Below are 27,458 nucleotides of genomic sequence, written 5' to 3'. Positions count from 1 at the left end.
AAAATATTGGATGTTTCAATGATGTGATTGTATGGTCTTTCTGGATGAGTGAACTAAGGCCAATGGCTTTCTTCCTCTGTATTCATAAGTTCACGATAAACAGTAGCCTCAAAGGAATCGATCAGGTTAAACATAGTTATGATTTTCAGTTGCTAAGATGCAGCTATGTCCTCAACCCTCAAGTTGTGCATAAGCAATGCCACAGGACATCAGCTAGTGGATAAATAAAAGTCTTACATCTAGCATGTCCACCACACTTGAAAATGTCACTCGTCTGTCATACTTGCTCCAAAATCATATTTTTATATAGACGTCCACTGCATAAAATATACCAGTGTATAATGTATATATAAAATATATATTACTTGTGCTTTATAAAGACTGTATATGTGTCATGTGTGTATATATATAATGACATTTGGTATATGTAATGCAGATTTGTATATAATTTATGGAATTTTATATAACCAGTGTCTGTATAAGTAAATATATATATATATATATATGTGTGTGTATAGTCTATAATTTATGTATACTTAAATTATATATAATTTATCAAGTGTGTGCAGGGTGCCTTTGCAAGCTAGCGGAACGTTTGTGCCTGGTGCTGCTTCCACCGGACAACGATTGAGGTGGCGCCAAGAGCCACCGTGTAGGAACTTTCCTTCCGCGGGCCCCGGGAGTCGGTGTCTCGCCGCCGGCCGAGTGAGTCCACAGGCCCGGGGGGAGGGACCGGGACCGGGCATCAGTAACTACCGTAGGAACGGAGGGGAACCACAGACCTGGGGGCAGGTGGAGGGAGACCGCGGGACCCGGGCAGAAAAAAGAATAACTGTGGAGAGGAGTCGACCCCGGACTGGCATCCGGAGAGAGGCCGGGGCCGCAACACAGGGCAGGCGGCGCCGTCCGTCCCCGAGGGTCCGTCTGCAGCTGAGGGTCTCTGGGTCACTGTCCCCTCTGACAGGAGTGAGGGTCTCTGGGTCTCTCTGTCCCCTCTGACAGGAGTGAGGGTCTCTGGATCACTGTCCCCTCTGACAGGAGTGAGGGTCTCTGGGTCTCTCTGTCCCCTCTGACAGGAGTGAGGGTCTCAGGGTCTCTCTGACCCCTCTGACAGGAGTGAGGGTCTCTGGGTCACTGTCCCCTCTGACAGGAGTGAGGGTCTCAGGGTGTCTCTGACCCCTCTGACAGGAGTGAGGGTCTCTGGGTCTCTCTGACCCCTCTGACAGGAGTGAGGGTCTCTGGGTCTCTCTGTCCCCTCTGACAGGAGTGAGGGTCTCAGGGTCTCTCTGACCCCTCTGACAGGAGTGAGGGTCTCTGGGTCACTGTCCCCTCTGACAGGAGTGAGGGTCTCAGGGTGTCTCTGACCCCTCTGACAGGAGTGAGGGTCTCTGGGTCTCTCTGACCCCTCTGACAGGAGTGAGGGTCTCTGGGTCTCTCTGTCCCCTCTGACAGGAGTGAGGGTCTCTGGGTCACTGTCCCCTCTGACAGGAGTGAGGGTCTCAGGGTGTCTCTGACCCCTCTGACAGGAGTGAGGGTCTCTGGGTCTCTCTGACCCCTCTGACAGGAGTGAGGGTCTCTGGGTCTCTCTGTCCCCTCTGACAGGAGTGAGGGTCTCAGGATCACTGTCCCCTCTGACAGGAGTGAGGGTCTCTGGGTCACTGTCCCCTCTGACAGGAGTGAGGGTCTCTGGGTCTCTCTGTCCCCTCTGACAGGAGTGAGGGTCTCTGGGTCTCTCTGTCCCCTCTGACAGGAGTGAGGGTCTCTGGGTCACTGTCCCCTCTGACAGGAGTGAGGGTCTCAGGGTGTCTCTGACCCCTCTGACAGGAGTGAGGGTCTCTGGGTCTCTCTGACCCCTCTGACAGGAGTGAGGGTCTCTGGGTCTCTCTGTCCCCTCTGACAGGAGTGAGGGTCTCAGGATCACTGTCCCCTCTGACAGGAGTGAGGGTCTCTGGGTCACTGTCCCCTCTGACAGGAGTGAGGGTCTCTGGGTCTCCCTGTCCCCTCTGACAGGAGTGAGGTTCTCTGGGTCTCTCTGACCCCTCTGACAGGAGTGAGGGTCTCTGGGTCTCTCTGACCCCTCTGACAGGAGTGAGGGTCTCTGGGTCTCACTGTCCCCTCTGACAGGAGTGAGGGTCTCTGGGTCTCTCTGTCCCCTCTGACAGGAGTGAGGGTCTCTGGATCACTGTCCCCTCTGACAGGAGTGAGGGTCTCTGGGTCTCTCTGTCCCCTCTGACAGGAGTGAGGGTCTCTGGGTCTCTCTGTCCCCTCTGACAGGAGTGAGGGTCTCTGGGTCACTGTCCCCTCTGACAGGAGTGAGCGTCTCTGGGTCTCTCTGACCCCTCTGACAGGAGTGAGGGTCTCAGGGTCTCTCTGTCCCCTCTGACAGGAGTGAGGGTCTCTGGGTCTCACTGTCCCCTCTGACAGGAGTGAGGGTCTCTGGGTCTCTCTGTCCCCTCTGACAGGAGTGAGGGTCTCAGGGTCTCTCTGTCCCCTCTGACAGGAGTGAGGGTCTCTGGGTCTCACTGTCCCCTCTGACAGGAGTGAGGGTCTCTGGGTCTCTCTGTCCCCTCTGACAGGAGTGAGGGTCTCAGGGTCTCTCTGTCCCCTCTGACAGGAGTGAGGGTCTCTGGGTCTCTCTGTCCCCTCTGACAGGAGTGAGGGTCTCTGGGTCTCTCTGTCCCCTCTGACAGGAGTGAGGGTCTCTGGGTCTCACTGTCCCCTCTGACAGGAGTGAGGGTCTCTGGGTCACTGTCCCCTCTGACAGGAGTGAGGGTCTCTGGGTCTCTCTGTCCCCTCTGACAGGAGTGAGGGTCTCTGGGTCACTGTCCCCTCTGACAGGAGTGAGGGTCTCTGGGTCTCTCTGTCCCCTCTGACAGGAGTGAGGGTCTCTGGGTCTCTCTGTCCCCTCTGACAGGAGTGAGGGTCTCTGGGTCTCTCCGTCCCCTCTGACAGGAGTGAGGGTCTCTGGGTCTCTCTGTCCCCTCTGACAGGAGTGAGGGTCTCTGGGTCACTGTCCCCTCTGACAGGAGTGAGGGTCTCTGGGTCTCACTGTCCCCTCTGACAGGAGTGAGGGTCTCAGGGTCTCTCTGACCCCTCTGACAGGAGTGAGGGTCTCTGGGTCACTGTCCCCTCTGACAGGAGTGAGGGTCTCAGGGTCTCTCTGACCCCTCTGACAGGAGTGAGGGTCTCTGGCTCTCTCTGTCCCCTCTGACAGGAGTGAGGGTCTCTGGGTCTCACTGTCCCCTCTGACAGGAGTGAGGGTCTCTGGGTCACTGTCCCCTCTGACAGGAGTGAGGGTCTCTGGGTCTCTCTGTCCCCTCTGACAGGAGTGAGGGTCTCTGGGTCACTGTCCCCTCTGACAGGAGTGAGGGTCTCTGGGTCTCTCTGTCCCCTCTGACAGGAGTGAGGGTCTCTGGGTCTCTCTGTCCCCTCTGACAGGAGTGAGGGTCTCTGGGTCACTGTCCCCTCTGACAGGAGTGAGGGTCTCTGGGTCTCTCTGTCCCCTCTGACAGGAGTGAGGGTCTCTGGGTCTCTCTGTCCCCTCTGACAGGAGTGAGGGTCTCTGGGTCTCTCCGTCCCCTCTGACAGGAGTGAGGGTCTCTGGGTCTCACTGTCCCCTCTGACAGGAGTGAGGGTCTCTGGGTCTCACTGTCCCCTCTGACAGGAGTGAGGGTCTCTGGGTCTCTCTGTCCCCTCTGACAGGAGTGAGGGTCTCTGGGTCACTGTCCCCTCTGACAGGAGTGAGGGTCTCTGGGTCTCACTGTCCCCTCTGACAGGAGTGAGGGTCTCAGGGTCTCTCTGACCCCTCTGACAGGAGTGAGGGTCTCTGGGTCACTGTCCCCTCTGACAGGAGTGAGGGTCTCAGGGTCTCTCTGACCCCTCTGACAGGAGTGAGGGTCTCTGGCTCTCTCTGTCCCCTCTGACAGGAGTGAGGGTCTCTGGGTCTCACTGTCCCCTCTGACAGGAGTGAGGGTCTCTGGGTCTCACTGTCCCCTCTGACAGGAGTGAGGGTCTCTGGGTCTCACTGTCCCCTCTGACAGGCGTGAGGGTCTCTGGGTCTCTCTGTCCCCTCTGACAGGAGTGAGGGTCTCTGGGTCACTGTCCCCTCTGACAGGAGTGAGGGTCTCTGGGTCTCTCTGTCCCCTCTGACAGGAGTGAGGGTCTCTGAGTCAGACAGTCCCCTCTGACAGGAGTGAGGGTCTCTGAATCTGTCTGTGCTTATTGATAAGGTTGGGAGGATCTTTGGCTGCATCTCACAACTGACAAGGCTTTGAAGGTCTCCGCTGGCATTTATCCACTGATGGGCTTTGTGGATCTTTGATTCCACTAATCTCTTGGCATAATGCAAAGGACTTGAAGCTCACATCTTCCCGTTGACAAGGCCGTGGGGGGTCTTCGGATGTATGTCTTCTTTGGCAAGACTGTTGAGAACACTCAACTTGTCTGTGTATCCTCTGTGTGTCTTTTGCCAAGAGGAGTGAATACACACCAACAGAGACTGTGTGACAGAGAGATGGAGATGGAGACAGAGACTGACTGACAGCTAAGGAGTGAAAGAAGATGATGTACTCCTCTAGACGGAAACCTGTTCTCTATTTCACTAAGGAAGATAGCAGGTAAACCGGGACAGAGGTTGATTAAGAGAGACCTGAAATTTACATTTTATTTCTCAATGGGGTTTAAAAACCCTTAATTCATTTCCTGAACAGCGTCATACCCTTTTGTAGGCTGGCTGACTTCTGATCCAGCAATGCCTTTACCTGTTAAGAGAACAGTGGACTGATTAAGCCTATAATGAATTTATAGTACACTGTAGATTTGTAATACCAATTGACTTTCTATTGTTACTCATTAAGTGTCCTGACACTTCAGCATTTCAGATCTATAAGCAGCTTTGTTCATAAAAAGAGATAAAACAAATTAGGAAAATATGCTTTTGTTTTTAAAGTGTCTCTAGCACATTGGAAAGTTAACGCCAGCGTAAATTAAACTCTGCATGTCAGAAGAGATGTGTGACTCAAATCCCCAAGTTTATAAAGTATACTGAAATGTGACGACCCTAGTGAAACCCTCTGATTCAGCTAAGCCTTATAATCTAATCCCATCCATTTTTCGTTCTGCATATAATTGTACGCGGGTGTACAGAACCTTTTGATTAAGAGACAAATTGTTGCCTCCTCAGATCACAGTCTGCTATTCTACAGTGGTTTTAGTTACATTCTCTGCATCATACTCTTTATAAATTCCCAATTCATCACAGGCCTGGATTATCTAGTTGGGAAACCTGTCTGTGTTGTCATAAGGTTTATTTAGCACATTGGAACTAATAATGTCGGAAAAACTGCAGTTTAGTTAATGTGCTTCTTGTGGAATACACTTAATTCATCACCCCAAATTGCTCCCACCACCAGTGACAGGCTTGTAACCACCTTGTGTTATGTAACTCAAAATGATTTCCCCCCATTTGATATAAGTTTTGAAGGATAAAATCAATTGTTGCTGCGTTTTTCTCATGGTTAAATTGGGATTAATACAATTATTTCATATATGCTGAGCATTACACTTTCACAAAATTCTAGTAGACCCCTCCACATATCGCTCCACTGGGCCTTGAAATGAACAGCATTGCAAGTTTTTTTGATATCTGAAGGTTAAATGCATAACATCACACTGACAAGTTGTGATCTCTTCAACTTCATTTAAAAACAAATGTGTGTGTCACAAAGGGTCAGTCTGAACCAGATTTTGGATTCTAACCAGTGTTGGAAAACATTTCAAAATTTTTTTTTGAACCAGGTGTCACAAATTGTGAAATCAGTGCATAAAAAATATTTTAAACGTTTATTTACTTGTTTCAAAGAGAATTACTTAGCTTTGTTCCATTTTGGGGCAGGCTTGATGGCCCAGCTGGTCTTTTCCCGGCGGTCAATTTTGTATGTTTGCATGGTCCTCTTATGAAATTTTAATAGTAAATTATAACAATTTAATTGACAGTTGATTTTGAAATGTGAAACTGGTTCTGCAACATTGAATCACCAATGCATTTGGGAAATTGTTTATAGGTGTTTTGTTATACAGTGAAACCCATATTTACGGACAGTGACAAGTTACGAACTACGGACAGCCTTCAGTGTACCAGTCCCTTTTACATCTTTAAACATGGGATGCAATCTGATGTCAAAATTCAAAATGTTCAAAGTACGTACTGTATTTGAGGCTGAAGATCGTGATGATTGAGGGATTGTTACTAGATTCCTTTTTCTCCCTACCAATATTGGGTTTGAATCCCCCGGGGCCGCTGTCCCTGCCTGTATCGGGGTTTGAATCCCCCGGGGCCGCTGTCCCTGCCTGTATCGGGGTTTGAATCCCCCGGGGCCGCTGTCCCTGCCTGTATCGGGGTTTGAATCCCCCACGGCCGCTGTCCCTGCCTGTATCGGGGTTTGAATCCCCCGGGGCCGCTGTCCCTGCCTGTATCGGGGTTTGAATCCCCCACGGCCGCTGTCCCTGTCTGTATCGGGGTTTGAATGCCCCACGGCCGCTGTCCCTGCCTGTATCGGGGTTTGAATCCCTCCCGGCCGCTGTCCGTGCCTGTATCGGGGTTTGAATCCCCCGGGGCCACTGTCCGTGCCTGTATCGGGGTTTGAATCCCCCAGGGCCGCTGTCCGTGCCTGTATCGGGGTTTGAATCCCCCGGGGCCGCTGTCCGTGCCTGTATCGGGGTTTGAATCCCCCATGGCCGCTGTCCGTGCCTGTATCGGGGTTTGAATCCCCCACGGCCGCTGTCCCTGCCTTTATCGGGGTTTGAATCCCCCACGGCCGCTGTCCCTGCCTGTATCGGGGTTTGAATCCCCCACGGCCGCTGTCCCTGCCTGTATCGGGGTTTGACTGCCCCATGGCCGCTGTCCGTGCCTGTATCGGGGTTTGAATCCCCCGGGGCCGCTGTCCGTGCCTGTATCGGGGTTTGAATCCCCTGGGGCCGCTGTCCCTGCCTGTATCGGGGTTTGAATCCCCCGGGGCCGCTGTCCCTGCCTGTATCGATGTTTGAATCCCCCACGGCCGCTGTCCCTGCCTGTATCGGGGTTTGAATGCCCCACGGCCGCTGTCCCTGCCTGTATCGGGGTTTGAATGCCCCACGGCCGCTGTCCCTGCCTGTATCGGGGTTTGACTGCCCCACGGCCGCTGTCCCTGCCTGTATCGGGGTTTGACTGCCCCACGGCCGCTGTCCCTGCCTGTATCGGGGTTTGACTGCCCCACGGCCGCTGTCCCTGCCTGTATCGGGGTTTGACTGCCCCACGGCCGCTGTCGCTGCCTGTATCGGGGTTTGAATGCCCCACGGTCGCTGTCCCTGCCTGTATCGGGGTTTTTAATGCCCCACGGCCGGTGTCCCTGCCTGTATCGGGCTTTGAATCCCCCGGGGCCAGTGTCCCTGCCTGTATCGGGGTTTGAATGCCCCACGGCCGCTGTTTTTGCCTGTATCGGGGTTTGAATCCCCCATGGCCGCTGTCCCTGCCTGTATCGGGGTTTGAATGCCCCACGGCCGGTGTCCCTGCCTGTATCGGGGTTTGAATGCCCCACGGCCGCTGTCCCTGCCTGTATCAGGGTTTGAATCACCCATTCGGCCACTGTCAGTACATACAATGACTGTTTTGAGAATAAGGACACCTGCAAAAAAGGACAGCTGATGCCAATCCCTTAGGTGTCCGTAATTAACAGGTTTCACTGTAGTTCAATATTAGACAGGATGTGACTCCCCATTGCATATTAAGATGCCTGGATGCTATGTGTGAAGCTGTATATAGGGCTGGGGAAGGGGCTTCTGATTCCACAAAAACATGTCTCCCCATTATTTTCATTGATGGGTAATATTGTGATATGATGACAGGGTATCTGCATCACTGGAAATCCTTTCTTCAAAGCAATTGGAGGGTAAAAGTGACGACCATTCTGTGGTTTCTTGCATCCATTTGGATTTCTGAAGGTTCTTCAGACTCCAAACAGCCCCATGAGCAGTTGCCTCGCATATTGCACATGGAAATCTATACCTGACGCAAGATACTGTTATATTCCAAAAGATAGCTCAATTTGAAGAGACTTCTAATTGCTGGTGAGAGCTCTGAAGAGACTGGTATTTTTCTATTTATTTAAAAATATGTTGCCTCGTACTTTCTAGTTCATGCTAATATTCTTTGCTTTTCTACATTATTTAGAATCATAGAAAGGTTACAGCACAGAAGGAAGCCATTTGGCCCATCAAGTCCACACCCGCTATTTGCAAGTGCAATCCAGCTAGTCCGACTCCCCCGCCCTTTCTCCGTAGCCTTGCAAATTTTTTCCTTTCACATACTCATCCAGTTCCCTTTTGAAGACTATGATCGAATCTGCCTCACCACCCCCTCGGGCAGTGCATTCCAGATCCTAACCACTCGCTGTGTAAAAAAGTTTTTCCTTGTGGCACCTTTGGTTCTTTTGCCAGTCACCGTAAATCTATGTCCTCTGGTTCTTGACCCTTCTGCCAGTGGGAATAGTTTCTCTCTTATCTATTCTGTCTAGACCCTTCATGATTTTGAATACCTCTATCAAATCTCCTCGCAACCGTCTCTGTTCCAAGGAGACCAACCCAGCTTCTCCAGTCTAGCCACATAACTAAAGTCCCTCATCCCTGGATTCATTCGAGTAAATCTCTTCTGCACCCTCTCTAAGGCCTTCACACCTTTAACTGTAAATTTACTGAATTAGTTGTTTTAGTCTGCTAAAATCTAATTCGATGTGAGATATTTTCTGTTACCCAATATTTGAAGGAATAGTAGGAATCCTACGTAAATCAGTACACTACCAAAATCTGGTTAATTGTTAGACGTAGGTTATGTTATTTCTGCAAGGGCAGAAAATGAGCGATGCAGATTTTAGATTGTAAGAGTCGCAGCAAGTTTATGGAAACTTGTCAAGCAATTTGAACAAGAAGATGGTGTTTTAAAATCCTGAATTACAACAACACGACTTCTCCTCTAATGGTTCACTGAGTTAATCCAGTGAATGGCTGAGTTGTACAGAGCAAGAAAACCCCAGGTTCACTCTGTGCTGAGTTAACTGATTCTGGCCTCTGTGCTCTTGGTTTAGGGAGTAAATTATTGGCCAACCTCACTCCTGATCACTATCCAGTGTGTGTGTTTGGATGTCCAGTGAGGATAGGCTTGGCTGTGGTGCCCCCCCCCCCCCCATGATAGAATAGACTGCCAATATTCATTGTTCGTCACCCAGGTGAATACTGGTTTCTTGAGCAAGGACTGAACCCGACCCCTGCAAGGAGGGAAAGGGAGGGAGAGAAATATAAGCAGATTGTTTGACTTAAGACTGTGGTTACAGGATGTAGGCAAACAGGTTTAAATTTACTTAAGTGAATCTAGAGATTACGAGAAACCACTCCTCCTCTCCCCCCCCCCCACCCCCCCCACCCCCGGCTCAGTCTAAAATATATGGAATACATTTTCAGCCAACCCAGTTGAGGCCGAGATGATTAACTCCATCAAAAAGGAGCTGGATAATTATCTGGTTGGGCATGGGTGTAGTGGTTATAAGGATGGGTGTAGACTAAGATGATCTTTGCACAACACGGTGATGCTTTGTGTAACTTGGTTGAAGATGAGAGTGAGAGTTGTCTCAAGGACATCAGGACAAATGTAAAATGGATGAATACTCTGGAGAGTTGCATTTTTATGGCATCAGTATAAGTCACCATAAATATTTAAAAGCTTCCACGATTACCTGTTCTTAATGGGCATGAAAATTAGTTAGTGGGCTTAAAACTTGAATTTTTATACTAAAAAAAAATATGGTGCGAGTTTGGCGTTTTCCTCAGGACCCGATTGTTCATGCTGATTTATTGGGCCAATTTTTATATTCTGGCATATGTTAATGAGATTGGCATGAAATTTATGCGTCAATAGACATTGGCAAAACGGGTGCGATTTTGGGTGTAACATCTCAATATTTTTTTATTCGTTCATGGGCTGTGGGCGTCGCTGGCAAGACCAGCATTTATTGCCTATCCCTAATTGCCCTTGAGAAGGTGGTGGTGAGCCGCCTTCTTGAACCGCTGCAGTCCATGTGGTGAAGGTTCTCCCACAGTGCTGTTAGGTAGGGAGTTCCAGGATTTTAACCCAGCGACGATGAAGGAACGGCGATATATTTCCACGTCAGGATGGTGTGTGACTTGGAGGGGAACGTGCAGGTGGTGTTGTTCCCCTGTGCCTGCTGCCCTTGTCCTTCTAGGTGGTAGAGGTCACGGGTTTGGGAGGTGCTTTCGAAGAAGCCTTGGCGAGTTGCTGCAGTGAATCCTGCGGATGGTACACGCTGCAGTCACTGTGCGCCGGTGGTGGATGGGGTGCCAATCAAGCGAGCTGCTTTGTCCTGGATGGTGTCGAGCTTCTTGAGTATTGTTGGAGCTGCACTCATCCAGGCAAGTGGAGAGTATTCCATCACATTCTTGACTTGTGCCTTCCAGATGGTGGGGAGTCAGGAGGTGAGTCACTCGCCGCAGAATACCCAGCCTCTGACCTGCTCTTGTAGTCACAGTATTTATGTGGCTGGTCCAGTTAAGTTTCTGGTCAATGGTGACCCCCAGAATGTTGATGGTGGGGGATTCAGCAGTGGTAATCAGTCCAAGCCTGGATGTTGTCCATGTCTTGCTGCATCCGGGAACGGACTGCTTCATTATCTGAGGGGTTGCGAATGGAACTGAACATTGTGCAATCGTCAACGAACATCCCCATTTCTGACCTTATGATGGAGGGAAGGTCATTGATGATGCAGCTGAAGATGGTTGGGCCTAGGACACTGCCCTGAGGAACTCCTGCAGCAGTGTCCTGGGGCTGAGATGATTGGCCTCTCAACAATCACTACCATCTTCCTTTGTGCTATGTATGACTCCAGCCACTGGAGAGTTTTCCCCCTGATTCCCATTGACTTCAATTTTACTAGGGCTCCTTGGTGCCACACTCGGTCAAATGCTGCCTTGATGTCAAGGGCAGTTACTCTCACCTTACCTCTGGAATTCAGCTCTTTTGTCCATGTTTGGACCAAGGCTGTAATGAGGTCTGGAGCCGAGTGGTCCTGGCGGAACCCAAACTGAGCATCAGTGAGCAGGTTATTGGTAAGTGCCGCTTGATAGCACTGTCAACGACACCTTCCATCACTTTGATGATTGAGAGTAGATTGATGGGGCGGTAATTGGCCGTATTGGATTTGTCCTGCTGTTTGTGGACAGGACATACCTGGGCAATTTTCCACATTGTCGGGTGGATGCCAGTGTTGTAGCTGTACTGGAACAGTTTGGCTAGAGGCGCGGCTAGTTCTGGAGCACAAGTCTTCAGCACTACAGCCGGGATGTTGTTGGGGCCAGTAGCCTTTGCTGTATCCAGTGCACTCAGTCGTTTCATGATATCACGTGGAGTGAATCGAATTGGCTGAAGACTGGCTTCTGTGATGGTTGGGAAATCGGGAGGAGGCCGAGATGGATCATCCACTCGGCACTTCTGGCTGAAGATAGTTGCAAACGCTTGAGCCTTGTCTCTTGCATTCACATGCTGGACTCTACCATCATTGAGGATGGGGATGTTTGCAGAGCCTCCTCCTCCCATTAGTAGTTTAATTGTCCACCACCATTCGCAACTGGATGTGAGAGCATTGCAGAGCTTTGATCTGATCTGTTAGTTGTGGAATCGCTTAGCTCTGTCTATAGCATGTTGCTTCCGCTGTTTAGCATGCATGTTGTCCTGTGTTGTCGGTTGGCACCTCATTTTTAGGTACGCCTGGTGCTGCTCCTGGCATGCTCTTCTACACTCCTCATTGAACCAGGGTTGATCCCCTGGCTTGTTGGTAATGGTAGATTGAGGAATATGCCGGGCTATGAGGCTACAGATTGTGCTGGAATACAGATCTGCTGCTGCTGATGGCCCACAGCAGCTCATGGATACCCAGTTTTGAGCTGCTAGATCTGTTCTGAATCTATCCCATTCAGCACGGTGGTAGTGCTGCACAACACGTTGGATGGTGTCCTCAGTGTGAAGACGGGACTTCGTCTACACAAGGATTGTGCGGTGGTCACTCCTACTAATACTGTCATGGACAGATCCAACTGCGACAGTGAGGACGAGATCAAGTCGGTTTTTCCCTCGTGTTGGTTTGCTCGCCACCTGCCGCAGGCCCTGTCTGGCAGCTATGTCCTTCAGGACTCGGCCAGTTGTGGTGCTACCAAGCCACTCTTGGTGATGGACATTGAAGTCCCCCACCCAGAGTACATTCTGTGCCCTTGCTACCCTCAGTGCTTCCTCCAAGTGGTGTTCAACATGGAGGAGGACAGATTCATCAGCTGAGGGAAGGCGGTAGGTGGTAATCAGCAGGAGGTTTCCTTGCCCATGTTTGACCTGATGCCATTAGATTTCATGGGGTCCAGAGTCAATATTGAGGACTCCCGGGGCCACTCCGTCCTGACTGTATATCACTGTACTGCCACCTCTGGTGGGTCTGTCCTGCCGGTGGGACATGACATACCCAGGGATGGTGATGGAAGAGTCTGGGACATTGGCTGAAAGGTATGATTCTGTGAGTATGGCTATGTCAGGCTGTTGCTTGACTAGACTGTGGGACAGCTCTCCAATTTTGGCACAAGTCCCCTGATGTTCGTGAGGAGGACTTTGCAGGGTCGACTGGGCTTGGTTTGCCTTTGTCGTGTCCGATGCCAGGTGGTCCGTCCGGTTTTATTCTTATGACTTTTCGTAGCGAGATTGTACGACTGAGTGGCTTGCTAGGCCATTGCAGAGGGCGATTAAGAATCAACCACATTGCTGTGTACCCGGACTCACATATAGGCCAGACCGGGTACTGACGACAGGTTTCCTTCCCTAAAGGACCTTCGTGAACCAGAATTACGCCTCCATAGGAAATTCCACCCAGCAGTGTTTTGCAGAGTCCTGTTGAATGCAGTGTATTGCACTGGTGCTAGTGGAGGAACATATTGCAAAGTATAGTTGGCGATGCAGCCTGTCGAGCAGAGTGCTGCGCGGGGCAGCCTGTCGCGCCAGTACTAGTGGATATATATATTGCAGCGTGCTGTTATTGGTAGATGCAGTGTTTTGCACAGAGTGCTGTTGGGTGCTCTGTATGGCAACATTATATTCAGAGGGCTTTTGGATGCTGTGTAAGGCACTGGCTGTTGGTATAGCATTAATTTTCATCAAGCAGCCATTTGTATTTTAATCATTCCATTACATAAAATGTACAGCACAGAAATAGACCATTCGACCCAACAGGTCTATGCCAGTGTTTATGCTCCACACTAGCCTCCTCTCTCCCTACTTCATCTAACCCTATCGGTATATCCTTCTATTCCTTTCTCCCTCAGGTGTCTATCTAGCTTCCCGTTAAATGCATCTATGCAAGTTGCCTCAATTACTCCTTGTGGTAGCGAGTTCCACATTCTAACCACTCTCTGAGTAAAGAAGTTTCTCCTGAGTTCCCTATTGGATTTATTAGTGACTATCTTATATTTATGGTCCCTAATTCTGGCCTCCCTGCAAGTGGAAACATCTTCTCCACGTGTACCCTATCAAATCCTTTCATAATCTTAAAGACCTCTATCAGGTCACCCCTCAGTCTTCTCTTTTCTAGAGAAAAGAGCCCCAGCCTGCTCTATCTTTCCTGATAGGTACAATCCTTCAGTTCTCGTATCATCCTAGTAAATCTTTTTTGCAACTTCTCCAGTGCTTCTCTATCCTTTTTATAATATGGAGATCAGAACTGTTCATAGTACTCCAAGTGTGGTCTAACCAAGTTTCTATGCAAGTTTAATATAACTTCTCAGCTTTTCAATTCTATCCCTCTAGAAATGAACCCCAGTGCTTGGTTTGCTTTTTTTTTGTGGCCTTATTAACCTGCATTGCTGCTTTTAATGATTTGTGTATCTGTACCCCCAGGTTCCTGTTCCTCTACCCCTTTTAGACTCTTATTATCCAAGCAGTATGTGGCCCCCTTATTCTTCCTACCAAAGTGTAATACCTCACACTTGCCTATATTGAAATTCATTTGCCAAATACCTGCATATTCTGTAAATTTATTAATGTCTTCCTGTATTTTGTCACAGTCCTCCATGGCATTAACTGCACTCCCCAATTTGGTGTCATCTGCAAATTTTAAAATTGTACTTCCGATTCCTGAGTCCAAATCATTTATGTGAATAGTGAACAACAGTGGTCCCAGCACCGATCTTTGTGGAACACTACTTCCTACCTTTTGCCAGTCTGGTAACTACCTTTAACCCCTACTCTCTGTTTTCTATTTTCTAACCAGCTTGCTGTCCATCCTCTACCTGTCCCCTGACTCCACATGCTCTGACCTTAGTCATGAGTCTACAATGCGGTACCTTATAGAAAGCCTTTTGAAAATCCAAATATATTACATCTACTGCATTACCCTTGTCTACTCTTTCTGTTATTTCTTCAAAGAATTCAGTAAGGTTGGTCAAGCATGATCTTCCCTTTTGAAATCTGTGCTGATTAATCTTTTTTATATTTTTGGTTTCTAGATCTTTTTCTATTACATCTGCTTAAGGATTCCATTATCTTTCCTACCACCAACGTTAAGCTAATTGGTCTATAGTTCCCTGGACTGATTCTTTCTCCCTTTTTAAATACAGGAATCACGTTAACTGTCAGCCAGTCCTCTGGCACTATTCCCTTTTCTAAAGAATTTTTATATATATGTAATATGCCTCTGCTATCTCTTCCCTAACTTTTTAAAATATGCGCAGATACAATCCATCCGGACCAGGGGTTTTATTCTCTCTAAGTTTAATTAGTTTATCAATTATCTCCTCCCTTTCTATCTTAAATGTCTTTACATCTTGTTTGTTTTTAATGTCATGCCCACCATATTAGTCTCCCTGATAAATAATGAGGCAAAGTAATTATTTAATATTTCTGACATTTCACTGTCGTTGCCTGTGAGTTTATCATTTGTATCCCTTAGTGGCCCTATCCCAATCCTGATTTTTCTTTTGTTATTTATGCGTCTGTAGAATACTTTACTATTTCTTTTTACATTCCTTGATAATTTTAATTTCATAGTTTCTCTTTGCCTTCCTAATTTTTAAAAACTTATTTCTTAACCTTTTTGTATTCTCTTTTGTCATCCTCTCCTTTGTTGTTTATGTACTTAGTGCATGCCTTATTCTTCAGTTTCAATTTTCCCCTTATTTCTTTATTCATCCATGGTGTATCATTACTGGCTAGTTTGTTCTTGCTTTTTAGTGGGATATATTTCTCCTGGATTCTATTGATCACCGTTTTAAATGTTTCCCACTGCTGTTCTATTTATTTGTTTGTCAATAAATTTTTCCTGTTTATTTTCCCTAGTTCCATTCTCATCCCCTGAAAATCAGCTTTTTTGATACTTAAATAAATGTCTTGCTTCTCTTTTTGCTGAAATGGTGATTTGGTCAGTCTGCATCTGGATAGCATTTTGAAAGCCTGTGTCTTATTGCTGTTGATCCTGCCAAGGCTGTTCTGTTTCACTGCCCCTCTTTAATTGGTGGATCTGCTGGGCAGTAGGATTTCTACCAGCAGTGGTGCAGATTTGTAGAGCATGTTTTATAATGTTTTTTTTCCACCCTTGTCACTATCCCCATTTAGTTAAACTAGATTGATGCTAGAAAGGGGGATTTACATAGGTATTGTGAGTTTTGACATCAATTACCCAACATTCCTGGCAGGCAAGACCATTCTTGACAGCTGAGGTGGCTCGAATAAGCTTGAAATGTTTTTTTAATGTAGTGAGGGCAATGATCTCACCACTGAGGCGGAGTTCCCCCTTAAATACATTATGTACAGTTTAGTCTGGGTACAGTAACCACTGAAGGGGGAAGTATTGTGGATCATTGTACAGAAGTGATTAAAACATAAAGCATCTAATTCATCATATCTGCTTGAAGGTCGCAGCTCCAATGTAAACCAGAAGTGCTTGTTATAGAAGAGGACATGCACAACCCAATTATGTCAGTGTTTAAGAATTTAATAGTACTTTTGATCTGCTTTTGTAAGTTTGTTCTAAGCATGCAATGCCTTATTGTGTACTAATAGCCACTTGAGTGATCAAATTATTTCAGTCCAAGTGACCTTTCCCCTAATTGTTTTGTTCTGCCTGGCAGAGCCCGTGCTCGAGTCGATCTCACCACAGAGCAATCCGATTTGTGAGTGGCTGCATGTACTGCTGCATGTCAGTTTGTCTTATATAACATGTGGATCCTAATTGTACAGTGTGTGTGATTATCCACACTAGTTGTACTACAGGTTTGTACTGTATAGTGCAAATATTCTAAATGTGTGTGATGTGCATGTTAGTGTATTGTGTACTGTATATTGCTAGTTCTGTAAATGTACTGAATGGCACGCAACGGCTAGAGTTCTGAATGTCTGCTGTATTCCCATAAAAGGTGCATGTGTTAGTACTGTGACGGTGTATTGCACAGTTCATAGGTACTGGCAGCACTGAGAATGTATAATGTATGGATTACAAGTACTAATGCTACTGTGGTCAATAGTTAGTGGTTTGTTTGCACTATGTGATGTACAGTTAGTGTTTGGACTGATGACTGTTGAATGATTTGTGTTTTTGTGTTGTGGATTTGTGTGTGGATACACAGGAACACAGCTAATGATAACTGGGGAGAACACGTGGGTTTGTTTGATGCCATGCTTTCAGTAAGCATTTGAGCCTCCTTAGTTCTGGGTGTTGCCAACCAGGAAGAATGGTAACATCGTTAAAGCCGTTTTGTTTTGAGTGGTCACAGAACACTGACTCTAAAAGGCGATGTGATGGTTCTTTTAAAAAGTGCTGGTTATAAGATTGGAATAGTATAATACGAATGTTTATCGAAAAAGTATGTAATTTGATGTGGGAATCTATAGTTGAATATGCCATGTACGTGTGTGTGATTTTGAATGTACTGCGATAGTAATGTTCCTGAATAAGCACATTTCTCAACATATAGGCATGATAACAATCTTGAATAGGCTCAGGCACTAATGCAGTGTAGGATATAGAAATAGGCGTTTAGTTCTTTAATATCTTGAGTAAAGACAGCACAGCACAGCAACGTTTAGCAGTTGGTTTGGCATAATCAGTGATGCAGTGGGGTTTTACTCTGGAAAGGACCTGCCAGGAAAAAACAGGACTTAAACATTAGCAGCATTTGTTTGGTCCTTGACCCATTACCACTAACATTTTCAGTAGCTTTTTTCAGGCCTGGTGTTTCCAGGCATTGAGTCTCTTCAGGAAATAAATGTCTGTGCTTTTGTCCTTTTCAGGTCAGGCCTGCTCCTTAGGATGTTGCCTAGAAGATGTTCCATCTTTAAACTATTCTGTACATTGATAGTCCTTGGATTCTTCTCTGTTGTGTGGCTGCACTACAACTGCAGAATAAACAGCAGCCAGAGAAGCATTGATGACTCCTCGGTGCACAAGGCCTGTCAGGAGGAGACCGACAATCCTGCCTGGGGCCCTCACAAAATTGTGATCATTGTCCCTTTCAGGGAGCGTTTTGAGGAACTACTGAGCTTTGTGCCGTATATGCACGAGTTTTTAAACAAGAAGAAAATCAGACACAAGATCCTTGTAATCAACCAAGTCGATCACTTCAGGTACTGGGCTTTAAAATATTTAATTAATGGAAGTACTTTTAAATAATATTGCATTAGTTGTTCTTCTCACACAATAAGAATCAAAAACTTCTGTTGGTAACCATATACAGTATTTAAGAAAAGTCACAGCAGGCTGTGAGTTTGTATGGCAAGAGTTAATGGAAAGACATGGTTCCAATTTTAGTAGCAAGGGTTATCAAAGCTATCCAAATTTAATGTTTTTTCAACACTGTGTTTCAGACCATGTTCGTGCAATCATTGCCTGACACCAGTATTTTGTTTGCGGCTCCTTTACTGAGATCTCGAATTGCAGTGAGTTTTGTGTTTTTCTTGCCCTCCCAAAAAGAAAAATATCATCTTTACAGCAGCTCCACTAAAAGTGAGCAGAATGGCAATTCTCACCATATGTATAAGACGGTGCAGTCAGTTACTGGCCACACTGTAAACGGAGACAGCGGGGTACAAATTAATCCTGCGCTGTAACGTAAAACTGGCGATAGCCAATCAGCAGCAGGCCGTTTCGCACTCTGCAAAATGGAAAAGAAAATCAGGCCGAGTGCGACCCAGGCTGGCGATTTGCTGTCGCTCGTTTTGCATTAACTCCCGAGATGAAGTTATACCCAGTTAGCTCTCAGGGTGTGTTGAGTGAATGTTAAGTACATGACCCACGATATGTAAACGTACGTCTATCCTATATATGCTCCCATTTGCTGAGTAATTTTTGGCCTTATATTTGTTCTTTTTTCAGAGTAGTTGTGAGGTTTTTTTCCTAATTAGCTCACTCTCCATCTAATTTCCAAAGTGAGATGCGCATATCTATCATATTTATTTTCCTTCCAGTAGTAAATCTTCCACATCAGGAGGGCCCATAGACTACATCTCCAATAGCTGGGGCTAGGGTTTCTGCAGAAGGGAGTCCAGCAACTTCAGAGCAGCTGGGGTGGGTAGAAGGGCAGGCCAAGAGCAACACCAGGCATGTAGAATGAGGCACCAATCCAGTGAAGCTACAACAAAGAGCTATCTGAATGCTAAACACCAAAAGCAGCAGTTGGTGAGTGTTTTTTTTTCTTTATTAGCTAACCAGTCCCACAACCAACGAATCAGAGCAAATCTCCGTAGCCCTATCACATACAGTCAAGAATGGTGGTGGACAGTCAGGCAACGAATGGAAGCAAGAGGCTCCATGAACAGCCCATTCTCCATCATGTTGGGAGCCCAGCATGTGAGCACAAGAGACGAGGCTGAAATGTTTACCAGTGTCTTCAGCCAAAAGTACCGAGTCAACAATCATACTCGGCCTCCTCCCAAGGCGCACCATCATAGATTCCAGTTCGGTTCGTTCCATATGACATTAAGTAGTATCTGAGTGCACTGGACACGGCAAAGGCTATGGGCCTTGACAACATCCCGGTTGTAGTACTGAAGATTGTGCACTACAGCTAGCCAGGCCTCTACCCAAGTTAGTGCAGTGATTACACTGGCATCTACCGGACATTGTGGAAAATTGCCCAGATATGTCCTACACACAAAAGCCAGGGCAAATTTAAACCTGCCAATCACCGGCCTTTCAGCTTCCTCCCAATCATCAGCAAAGTAATGGAAGAAGTCATCAATAGTGCCATTAAGCGACAGCTACTCGCCAATAACCTGCTCGCTGATGTTCAGTTCAGGTGCTGCCGGAACCACTCAACTCCAGACCTTGCCACAACCTTCATGGACACAAGTGCTAAATGCAAGAGAAGAGGTGAGAGGCCTCTGGTGGACCCCAGACTCCTCACCTAAACTTTTGCCTCTGGTGCTAAGTTGGCCAAATACGGACTTAGACCCTCCCCTCCCTCCCTCCCTCCCTCCCCCCCCCTTCCCCCTCCATCCTTTGACCGTAGCTCCACCCCTGATAAAAAGCTAATTGTTTAGATCATGCCTCAAGATAGATGGCAGCCTAAGAACTGATCGCTCTTATCAGATCTGGGGGCATGCTGTGTGTATGGTTTTTAACCATTGTATCTAGCAGAAAGGGAACCTTCACCACATGGACTGCAGCAGTTCAAGAAGGCGGCTCACCACCACCTTCTCAAGGGCAATTAGGGATGGGCAATAAATGCTGGCCTCACCAGCGACGCCCACATCCCATGAACGAATAAAAAAAAAACTGGCCTTATTTTAAGCAGCTGTACACCATGGGGGCTAGTTAACTGATTCCAGCCATTGCTGATGACTGATCAGAGGAAATCAGTTTTTTAAACAATAAAAACTCAGAATTGAAAGAGTCAAAATGATTTTTTTTCTTTGGGAGGTAAAAAAGGGAGTCCGAATGATGCCCCCCCCCTCGACCCTGAGTGTGTGTTCATGTTAATAATTTTGCATTTTCAGGTTTAATCGAGCCTCTTTGATAAATGTGGGTTTCCTGGAAAGTGGGAATGATACAGATTACCTCGCTATGCATGACGTGGACTTATTGCCCCAGAATGACCAACTGGAATACGGGTATCCTGAAAAAGGACCCTTCCATGTGGCGTCCCCAGAACTTCATCCCCTCTACCATTACAAGAACTATGTGGGAGGGATCCTCCTCCTCACCAAGCAGCACTTTGAACTGGTGAGTAACAAAACCGCATGGAGGCCATAACTGTGAGGTTGAAGGAGACCTGCAGGGATAGGAGAAAAATAGTTAGTCATTGTTACCATTATGAGTAATATTTATAACCACTTAGAAATGTGATGGAGTTAGAGATGAAAGGGTTGAATGTGACTGAACTCTGCCTGGTTTATAATCTATCATCTTCAGGACAGATTTTAAACAGAGGGATATCACCGGGTAAAGAAAGAAAGAACTTGCATTTATAGAGCGCCTTTCATGACCTCAGGACGTCTCAAAACGCTTTACAGCCATTGAAGTACATTTGAAGTGCAGTCACTGTTTTAATATAGGGAAACACGGCTAGCCATTTTGTGCACAGCAAGGTCCCATAAACAGCAATGAGTTAATAACTAGATAATCTGTTTTAGTGATGTTGATTGAGGGATAAATATTGGCCAGGATTCCTGGAGAACTCCTCTGCTCCTCTTCGAAATAGTGCCATGGGATCTTTTCTGTCCACCTGAGAGGGCAGAAGGGGCCTCAGTTTAATGTCTCATCCGAAAGAAGGCACCTCCGATAGTGCAGCACGTTCTCAGTACTGCACTATAGTGTAAGCCTAGATTATTTGTTCATGTCACTGGAGTGGGACTTGAACCTACAACCTTCAAACTCAAAGGTGAGAGTGCTACTACTGAGCCAAGTCTGACATCACTAGGTAGTTTCCTTTACTAATTTTAGGACTTGCCAATCACAAAACTTATTGGAGCTGAATTCATCATCTAGCCCATTAAACGCAGCAGAATGTTTCTGGGGCATTAGCCTTTCAACCCAGTCAATTTTCAGTAGAAATGTATCATTATTTATCACTCAACAGATGCCAAATCATTATGAATAATCCCTGTGAAGTGGAACAATCGTGTTATTTTATAGAGGTGATTGTCGGGTGGGAAGAGAGTATCCTTAAATGCCCATTTTTTTTCATTATTATATAAACTTCAATCTGCATTGTACTGAAACCTGTTTTTTATTGTGCTCTGAGTGTCTTGAGATTGGCTACCTAACCAGCCTGTTCAGAGCACAGCTGCTATTCAATAATTAATAAATCCAATAAGGAATTCAGGAGAAACATCTTTACTCAGAGAGTGGTGAGAATGTGGAACTTGCTACCACATGGAGTGGCTGAGGCAAATAGCATAGATGCATTTAAGGGGCAGCCTGATAAGTACATGAGGGAGAGAGGAATAGAAGGATGTGTTGATGTGATGAAATGAAGTAAGGTGGGAGGAGGCTCGTGTGGAGTATAAACACTGGTATTGACCTGTTTCTGTCCTGTATATTCCATGTAATTCCTTTTTATTTCTTTTTTTGCAGTGTAATGGGATGTCAAACCGGTTTTGGGGATGGGGCCGTGAGGATGATGAATTTTATCGTAGAATAACAGCAGCAGGACTGCAGGTAATCATCTCACACTACCGTACACTAGAATTTATGAGAGACCTTAAACTCTCAGTATTAATGTAAGGAAATTTAAACTCTGCTCTGTGAAATTCTTGTTCTCAGAAATTTTCAGCTATGACTCTTCCATGCTCTTTTCAACCTGTGATCTCTAGTGAACCAGGAAAGGTGCTGGGAAAGATGGGTGGGAAAGATGGTGTAAAGTAGTACCACTGGTGATTGACATGGCAGCAGGCAGTAAAGCTGCTATTGGCTTTTCAGTTACACTGTATTTGTGGTTTGTATTCTCTCGAGTCAGCTTTTCTCGCCTCCTTTCCTCGCCCCATGGCACTGACCCTTACTGAGATGAAGTTTTAAAGGTAACAGTAGCCCTGTAGTAACTTGCCCAAGTGGTCATTTTTATTGTGTGACCCGAAACAGTGAATGTTGGCCCCTCTTCAACAGTGTAGGGCATCGCAGCAAAGTTCAGTCCTGTCCCCACCAAACATCCATTCAAATGCACACGCACTCACTTTTCAGCCAGGGTTAACTTGATAGTGATCAGAAGTGCGAATCCTGGATGATTTCTTCCCGCAGAAATTTGGGCATATGTTATACATGTACTTACAATACGCTCGGATTTTTACACCTGTTCACTGAGACCTGCACCCAGACACATCGTGGCGCATTATCGTGACTATGTCACCCATGATAGAAAACAGTACATGTGAAATCCTGGAATTACGTTGGTTCAAAACTGGGGGTAAATTTACACCCAAATTTTAGATGCAACAGGACCCAAAGTCGTATATTTCTGGTGTTTTATGCCGATTTTTTTTTTAGGCAGTTTAGAAAACCATTTATCCTCACCGAGTCTCACACTATGTTTTCTGTTTCTTTGAATATATTTTTATGGCAACAAAATGAGCTACATTAAAAATTGAAAAGCTTCCACAATTGCATTTTCTTAAACATGCTGTGCCTAATGTGCATGAGTGATGATTAAATAGCTTCAAACTTTAATCTCCGTACTTAAAGAAAGAATATATGGTGTGAGTTCCATGCTTTCCTCGGGCCCTGATATTTTACACTGGTTTCCGCTTGTTTCCGGCACATGCTAATGAGATCAGCAGGAAATTTTGACATCAATTGGACATCAATTGCGTAAGATTTCAGCGTAACTTGCCATTTACGCCATCACAGGAATTTCCAGGCCGAGATGTTTTACAACATTATGTTAAAGCTGGACTATGAGGTTAGGTGACGAGGAGAGCGTACAATTGAGCAATAATACTGCGTGCATTGTAATAATCTTTTGCAGCCGTGTAAGTCCTGTACATATTGAACTGCTGAGCTCTTTATATTTGCAGTAAGCAATATTTTTATGTTTATCTCTGAGACACTTATCCCACAAAAATATTGTGTTGATTTTTGCAGAGCTGCATGAGAGAGGGAATGTCTAACACAGTTTAGAATTTCCAATGGAAATGCATGTGTTCCTGTCCCTGCAAAAAAAGAATGTGTGCTGTTTTAAACAGCTCTATAGTAACAAGAGTATTGAAGGGTTTCTTTGCTCTCAGGGTCTTGCTGACTGTATAAACCAGAGATTATTTTGCAGCATTTAGCCTATTCAGCTATCTCTTATTGTACAGTTTTTGAAATTTGCTGCACAAAATACATTCTTCCTCTACTGCCGAATGGGCTTTGATCCTCTTGTTCATGTTTTTTTTCTCTCTATTTTCACATCCCAATATGGGCAGAAGGAGACTTATTGCAATACTTTGGGTTTCTGATTTGCTTTCTCCTAAATCCACTCTTTAAAAATTCATGCGATGGTTCCTTATCTGAGAAAGGAAACAATTTTCTGTTTAGATAACACAAAATGGACAACAAGCTTTTTCCGCTGTATAGCAGACTTAAAACAAAATGTCGTTTATTTTGAATGTGTAGCTTTACCGTCCCACTGGAATTGTAACTGGGTACAAAACCTTCAGACATATCCATGACCCAGCATGGAGAAGACGCGATCAGAAGAGAGTATCAGGACAGAAGCAGGTAAGGAATGTACTCCGTCCATCAGTACCAGCGGGTCCAAGTGGGGGGTATAACTGCAGTCATCAGTTTCATTGGGTCCCAGTAGGAAATATACTGCAGCCAGCAGTCCCAGCAGGTTGGAGCCAGGGATATACTGCAGTCATCAGTGAGAGATATACTGTACTCATCGATACTGGTGGTTTGAATGAGAAAGCAGTCATCAGTACTGGTCGGTCTGACTGGGGGAATATACTGCAATCACCAGTACCAGTTAGTCCAATTGGCAGTATGTTGTGGGCCTGTGCAGTAGGTATGCAGAAATCATCAGGAAGAGGGGACATGCTGCAACTGCAGTAGTGGATGTGAGAAGGGAATATACGAAGCTCATCGATACCAGAGGGTGAGGGGGGTAAGCTGCAGATACCAGTGGGTCCAAGGAGAGAATGTGCGGAGGTCATTAAAACCGGAGGGTGAGAATGCACTGTAACCACCGATATCGGTGGGTTTCGAGCTGGGAGAATGCCATAGTTTTTGATCAGAGTTAATGTAATTTATTTGCTAAAGTTTGAACAAATATGAGCTGCTTAAAACTACAAAATGGTTAACCCTTACTCTACTTAATAAAGCTTTACTGTTCTCGGAGACTCTCTACAGGATGCTGTAGTAGTGTATGACCTCCTTACTATTCTGATATGCCATTGTCTGTGATGCAACACAAGTTGCTCATAGTTCTAGCTTTTGTTGCCATTTTACCTCTCTCTTTCAGTCCACTTTGGCCAATTGATCAGGAGTGGCCAGGTCACTCCTACAGCTGCTCTTGTGCTAGTCACAGGGAGATGTGTGATAGCCATCCAAGGCGATTTGTGTTCATCCTACCTGTGTCGGTTTGCTCACCGATATAGTTCAGATTAGGAAGTTGCCATTTGAGAAATTACAGATGTTCATGTTCCTTACTTTACTCCTGCGGTTCCCCTCTAAAAGAGAAACCGTATTAAATGCCCCCCTATTAACACTTCGTAACATGACGCATGTTGTTTATAGCTTCCACTCTATTAGAGAAACCATATAAAACAGCCTTTCTGCTAAGCCATACAGATTAAAAGGCCCCGTGTTCAACCCTGGTTTATGCTAAGTTACCGAATCATGACCAGAACAGCTATAAAGGGCACAACAATTGGGTTTGGGGGGGCGGGGGGAACTAATCAGATGGGGTTCCCTCTCCTGATCATTGTCCAATGAATTTTGCTAGAAAGTGCAGGTGTGGATTTTAGATGAGGCCAGGATCAGGTTGGTGTTGTGATGCCCTCCACGGATGATGAATAGCCTGGTAACACTCACTGTCTTGCACATAAAGAATGGTCACTTGAGCGAGGTAGCGGAGGGCTGTTGATGCCCATTGGACCATATCTAGCAGCATCTTTAGGACGAGAAGGAAGAAAATTTAGAGGTGGGAGGAGCCTGTTGTGACCTCTTTGCAATCTGTTCTTTTCCTCCATTTACCAGCCCCCCCCCCATGAAGCAATGGATTATTTTTCCAAAGCAGCATTTATACAAATACAATATAATGAAGTATTCTACAGTATTTTAAGTTTAAAAAAAGATCAATATGATTAGTCATGGACAGTAGGGCAAAAGAAATTCAGCAAATCCTGGAGCCTCTGCGAGTGTCTTTAAACAGTTGAGTCCTCTTCTCTATCTTCTTGCCATTGTTTCAAGGACCAGAAGGCAGCAACGGCTGCACAGGTGAGCTGGATTGATTTATTTACCTGTTACTGTAAAGTATGGGAATTGGTATCACTGAAGTGGGATTCAATAATATCTGATTCTGTCCTCAGTTCTTCCAGTCATGTGATGGGGTTGAAGTTACTGATACACATCTCTCTTTCCTCCCCCTCCTTTATTAACAGGAACAGTTTAAGGTTGACAAAGAAGGTGGATTAAAGAACTTGAAATACAAAGTGGGGTCCAGCACGGAGCTGACAATTGGAGGGGTGCACTGCACCATCATCAACATTCTACTGGAATGCGACCTGAACGAAACCCCTTGGTGTGTTATAAACTGATTGGATCGAAGCCAGAAATAATTGGATCTCACTTTGCTGACAGGGAACTGCCGACACGGTGAATGGACCTATCACTGTGTGGTTTCGGGCTCCTGTTTCTACCGCTGATGCTCTTAACACGCAATGTCTTACCAGATGCTGGAGTAGTGCAGCATTAGACAGAGACAGAGACGGAACCCCTTCCTGCTGGCTGACTTGTGCTGATCAATGTCGTTACAAATTATTGCAGCGTTTGACAAGCCACTCACACGAAATCTTCAAAGATGGAATCTCGGTAGTTGGCACTGTTATGTGCTATTCATTACTATGTCTGGGGAAGTTGCTCATTAATTAACACAATCCAAATGCAATTTTTTTTTTTATCATGTAAAACAGTTTTTTTAAATCTTTGTTTTATTATCAAGGACAAGACTTGTAACCCATTGTAGGTGGTCTCCTGACGGATTGTATTGTGTCGCTCAGTGGTGAAGCAGAGGCCTGCCACCAGTGTTGTATGATGATATGATCTGTCTGGAGCCTGTCTGTAAGAGTAATGAGAAGTGTTATCAGTTAAGGAAACCTTTTACCTGAATGAGGTGTCCACCTCGAAACTGGTTGATGTGTAACCTTTCCCTGTCAGAATAACAGGAACCCATCATCTCCTAACAGGGTGATTTAGAGACTAAAGGTGTCCCTTTTAATTCGTAGTGTGATGGAACAAATGTTTACAAAGAAATGAATGTTGAAGCCACATTTTAATTTATTTCCCTTTATTGGTGAACATGGTTGTTACATGGAGGTAAGCAGCCAGTTTATTACAATCTACCAAGTGGCCACATGGATTCATTGTGTGCTGTTACTTATTTTGAAACTCGTCCAATGTGAATTTTATAAGGGATACTGTCTCTGCAGTTAAAAGAAGCTACATTCCAAACTAAGTGTAGAAAATGGAAATGATTTTATAATGAAGGAAAAGAACATCTTAGACAACGTGCTTTGCATTTTTACTGATTATTCACATTGATGTATGAAAAGGCAGCCTCTGTGTACTTGGGGCGATTGTTACTATAACAGTTTGGATGACTCCACAGCTCTAACTTTTGGGGCCTGTTCATCTTGGTTCTTGCCCAGCAAAAACTCCAATGAGATGAGCAGAGCGGAAAGTGTGTTTCTCTTGATCGTTCTGCCATCTAGTGGCAGATATGCAATACTATAACAGCAAAGTATTAAGTGGATGGACACTTTCTGGACCAGATGATTTATTCTACACTGTCGTTTACGAAGGAGGGCTGAAGGGATCTTCAACCCTCAGTGATTTTTTTATTTTTGTTCTGCTTTGAAGCTGTATTGTACATCAGAATTTTTCAGTTCCTGGAGTTTATTTTGAAATGGAAATGTTTTTTTTTTAACCTGTAAACAACATCTCTCAAAAATCGAAGTTTCTGGAGTGATGAAAGATTAAATGATTTGTATGCAGTGGTCAAGACTCTTTTTGTGGGAAGACCAAAAAAGGAATTGTAACAGATTCACAGGAACAGAATAACAGAGAGAGACAAATATAAATATTGCCTGATTTCTTCCTGTGTTCTTGAAGCATTTGGATTCACTGAAGTATCCAAAATGTGAATGGCACAAAGTTGCACATTCCTTTTTGTGTACCTTACAAAAGTGTACTTTACTA

At 45.7% G+C, this 27,458-nt stretch overlaps 1 protein-coding gene across 4 annotated transcripts; it reads left to right on the top strand.

The window, feature by feature from the left end:
* The first annotated feature begins 632 nt into the window (after positions 1–632).
* On the top strand, positions 633–27,256 carry b4galt7 (xylosylprotein beta 1,4-galactosyltransferase, polypeptide 7 (galactosyltransferase I)). Of its 4 annotated transcripts, XM_067996468.1 has the most exons (8): positions 633–705; positions 4,230–4,616; positions 16,198–16,239; positions 17,357–17,689; positions 20,060–20,285; positions 21,639–21,722; positions 23,652–23,756; positions 25,643–27,256. In XM_067996468.1, exons 2-8 carry the CDS (start codon positions 4,561–4,563, stop codon positions 25,796–25,798), a joined length of 1,002 nt encoding a protein of 333 aa, XP_067852569.1. In that variant the 5' UTR covers positions 633–705; positions 4,230–4,560; the 3' UTR covers positions 25,799–27,256. The 4 variants fall into 4 exon arrangements, with proteins under 4 accessions (XP_067852569.1, XP_067852568.1, XP_067852570.1 ...); XM_067996467.1 differs by lacking the exon at positions 633–705 and having other exon boundaries at positions 2,978–4,616; XM_067996469.1 differs by lacking the exons at positions 633–705; positions 16,198–16,239 and having other exon boundaries at positions 2,980–4,616.
* The last annotated feature ends 202 nt before the right edge of the window (positions 27,257–27,458 follow it).

Source organism: Heptranchias perlo, chromosome 14 (genome assembly GCF_035084215.1).
Source record: "Heptranchias perlo isolate sHepPer1 chromosome 14, sHepPer1.hap1, whole genome shotgun sequence".
NCBI classification, from domain to species: Eukaryota; Metazoa; Chordata; class Chondrichthyes; order Hexanchiformes; family Hexanchidae; genus Heptranchias; species Heptranchias perlo.
The sequence above is the reverse complement of the archived record's forward strand: the minus strand, read 5'-3'. Positions and strand labels throughout refer to the sequence as shown.

Excerpts from the sequence above, each read along its gene's own strand:
- b4galt7 (XM_067996468.1), top strand. The coding sequence starts at position 4,561 with ATGATGTACTCCTCTAGACGGAAACCTGTTCTCTATTTCACTAAGGAA. Across the intron at positions 4,617-16,197 it reads TTCACTAAGGAAGATAGCAG|AGCCCGTGCTCGAGTCGATC; the intron begins GTAAACCGGGAC and ends TCTGCCTGGCAG. Across the intron at positions 21,723-23,651 it reads TAACAGCAGCAGGACTGCAG|CTTTACCGTCCCACTGGAAT; the intron begins GTAATCATCTCA and ends TTGAATGTGTAG.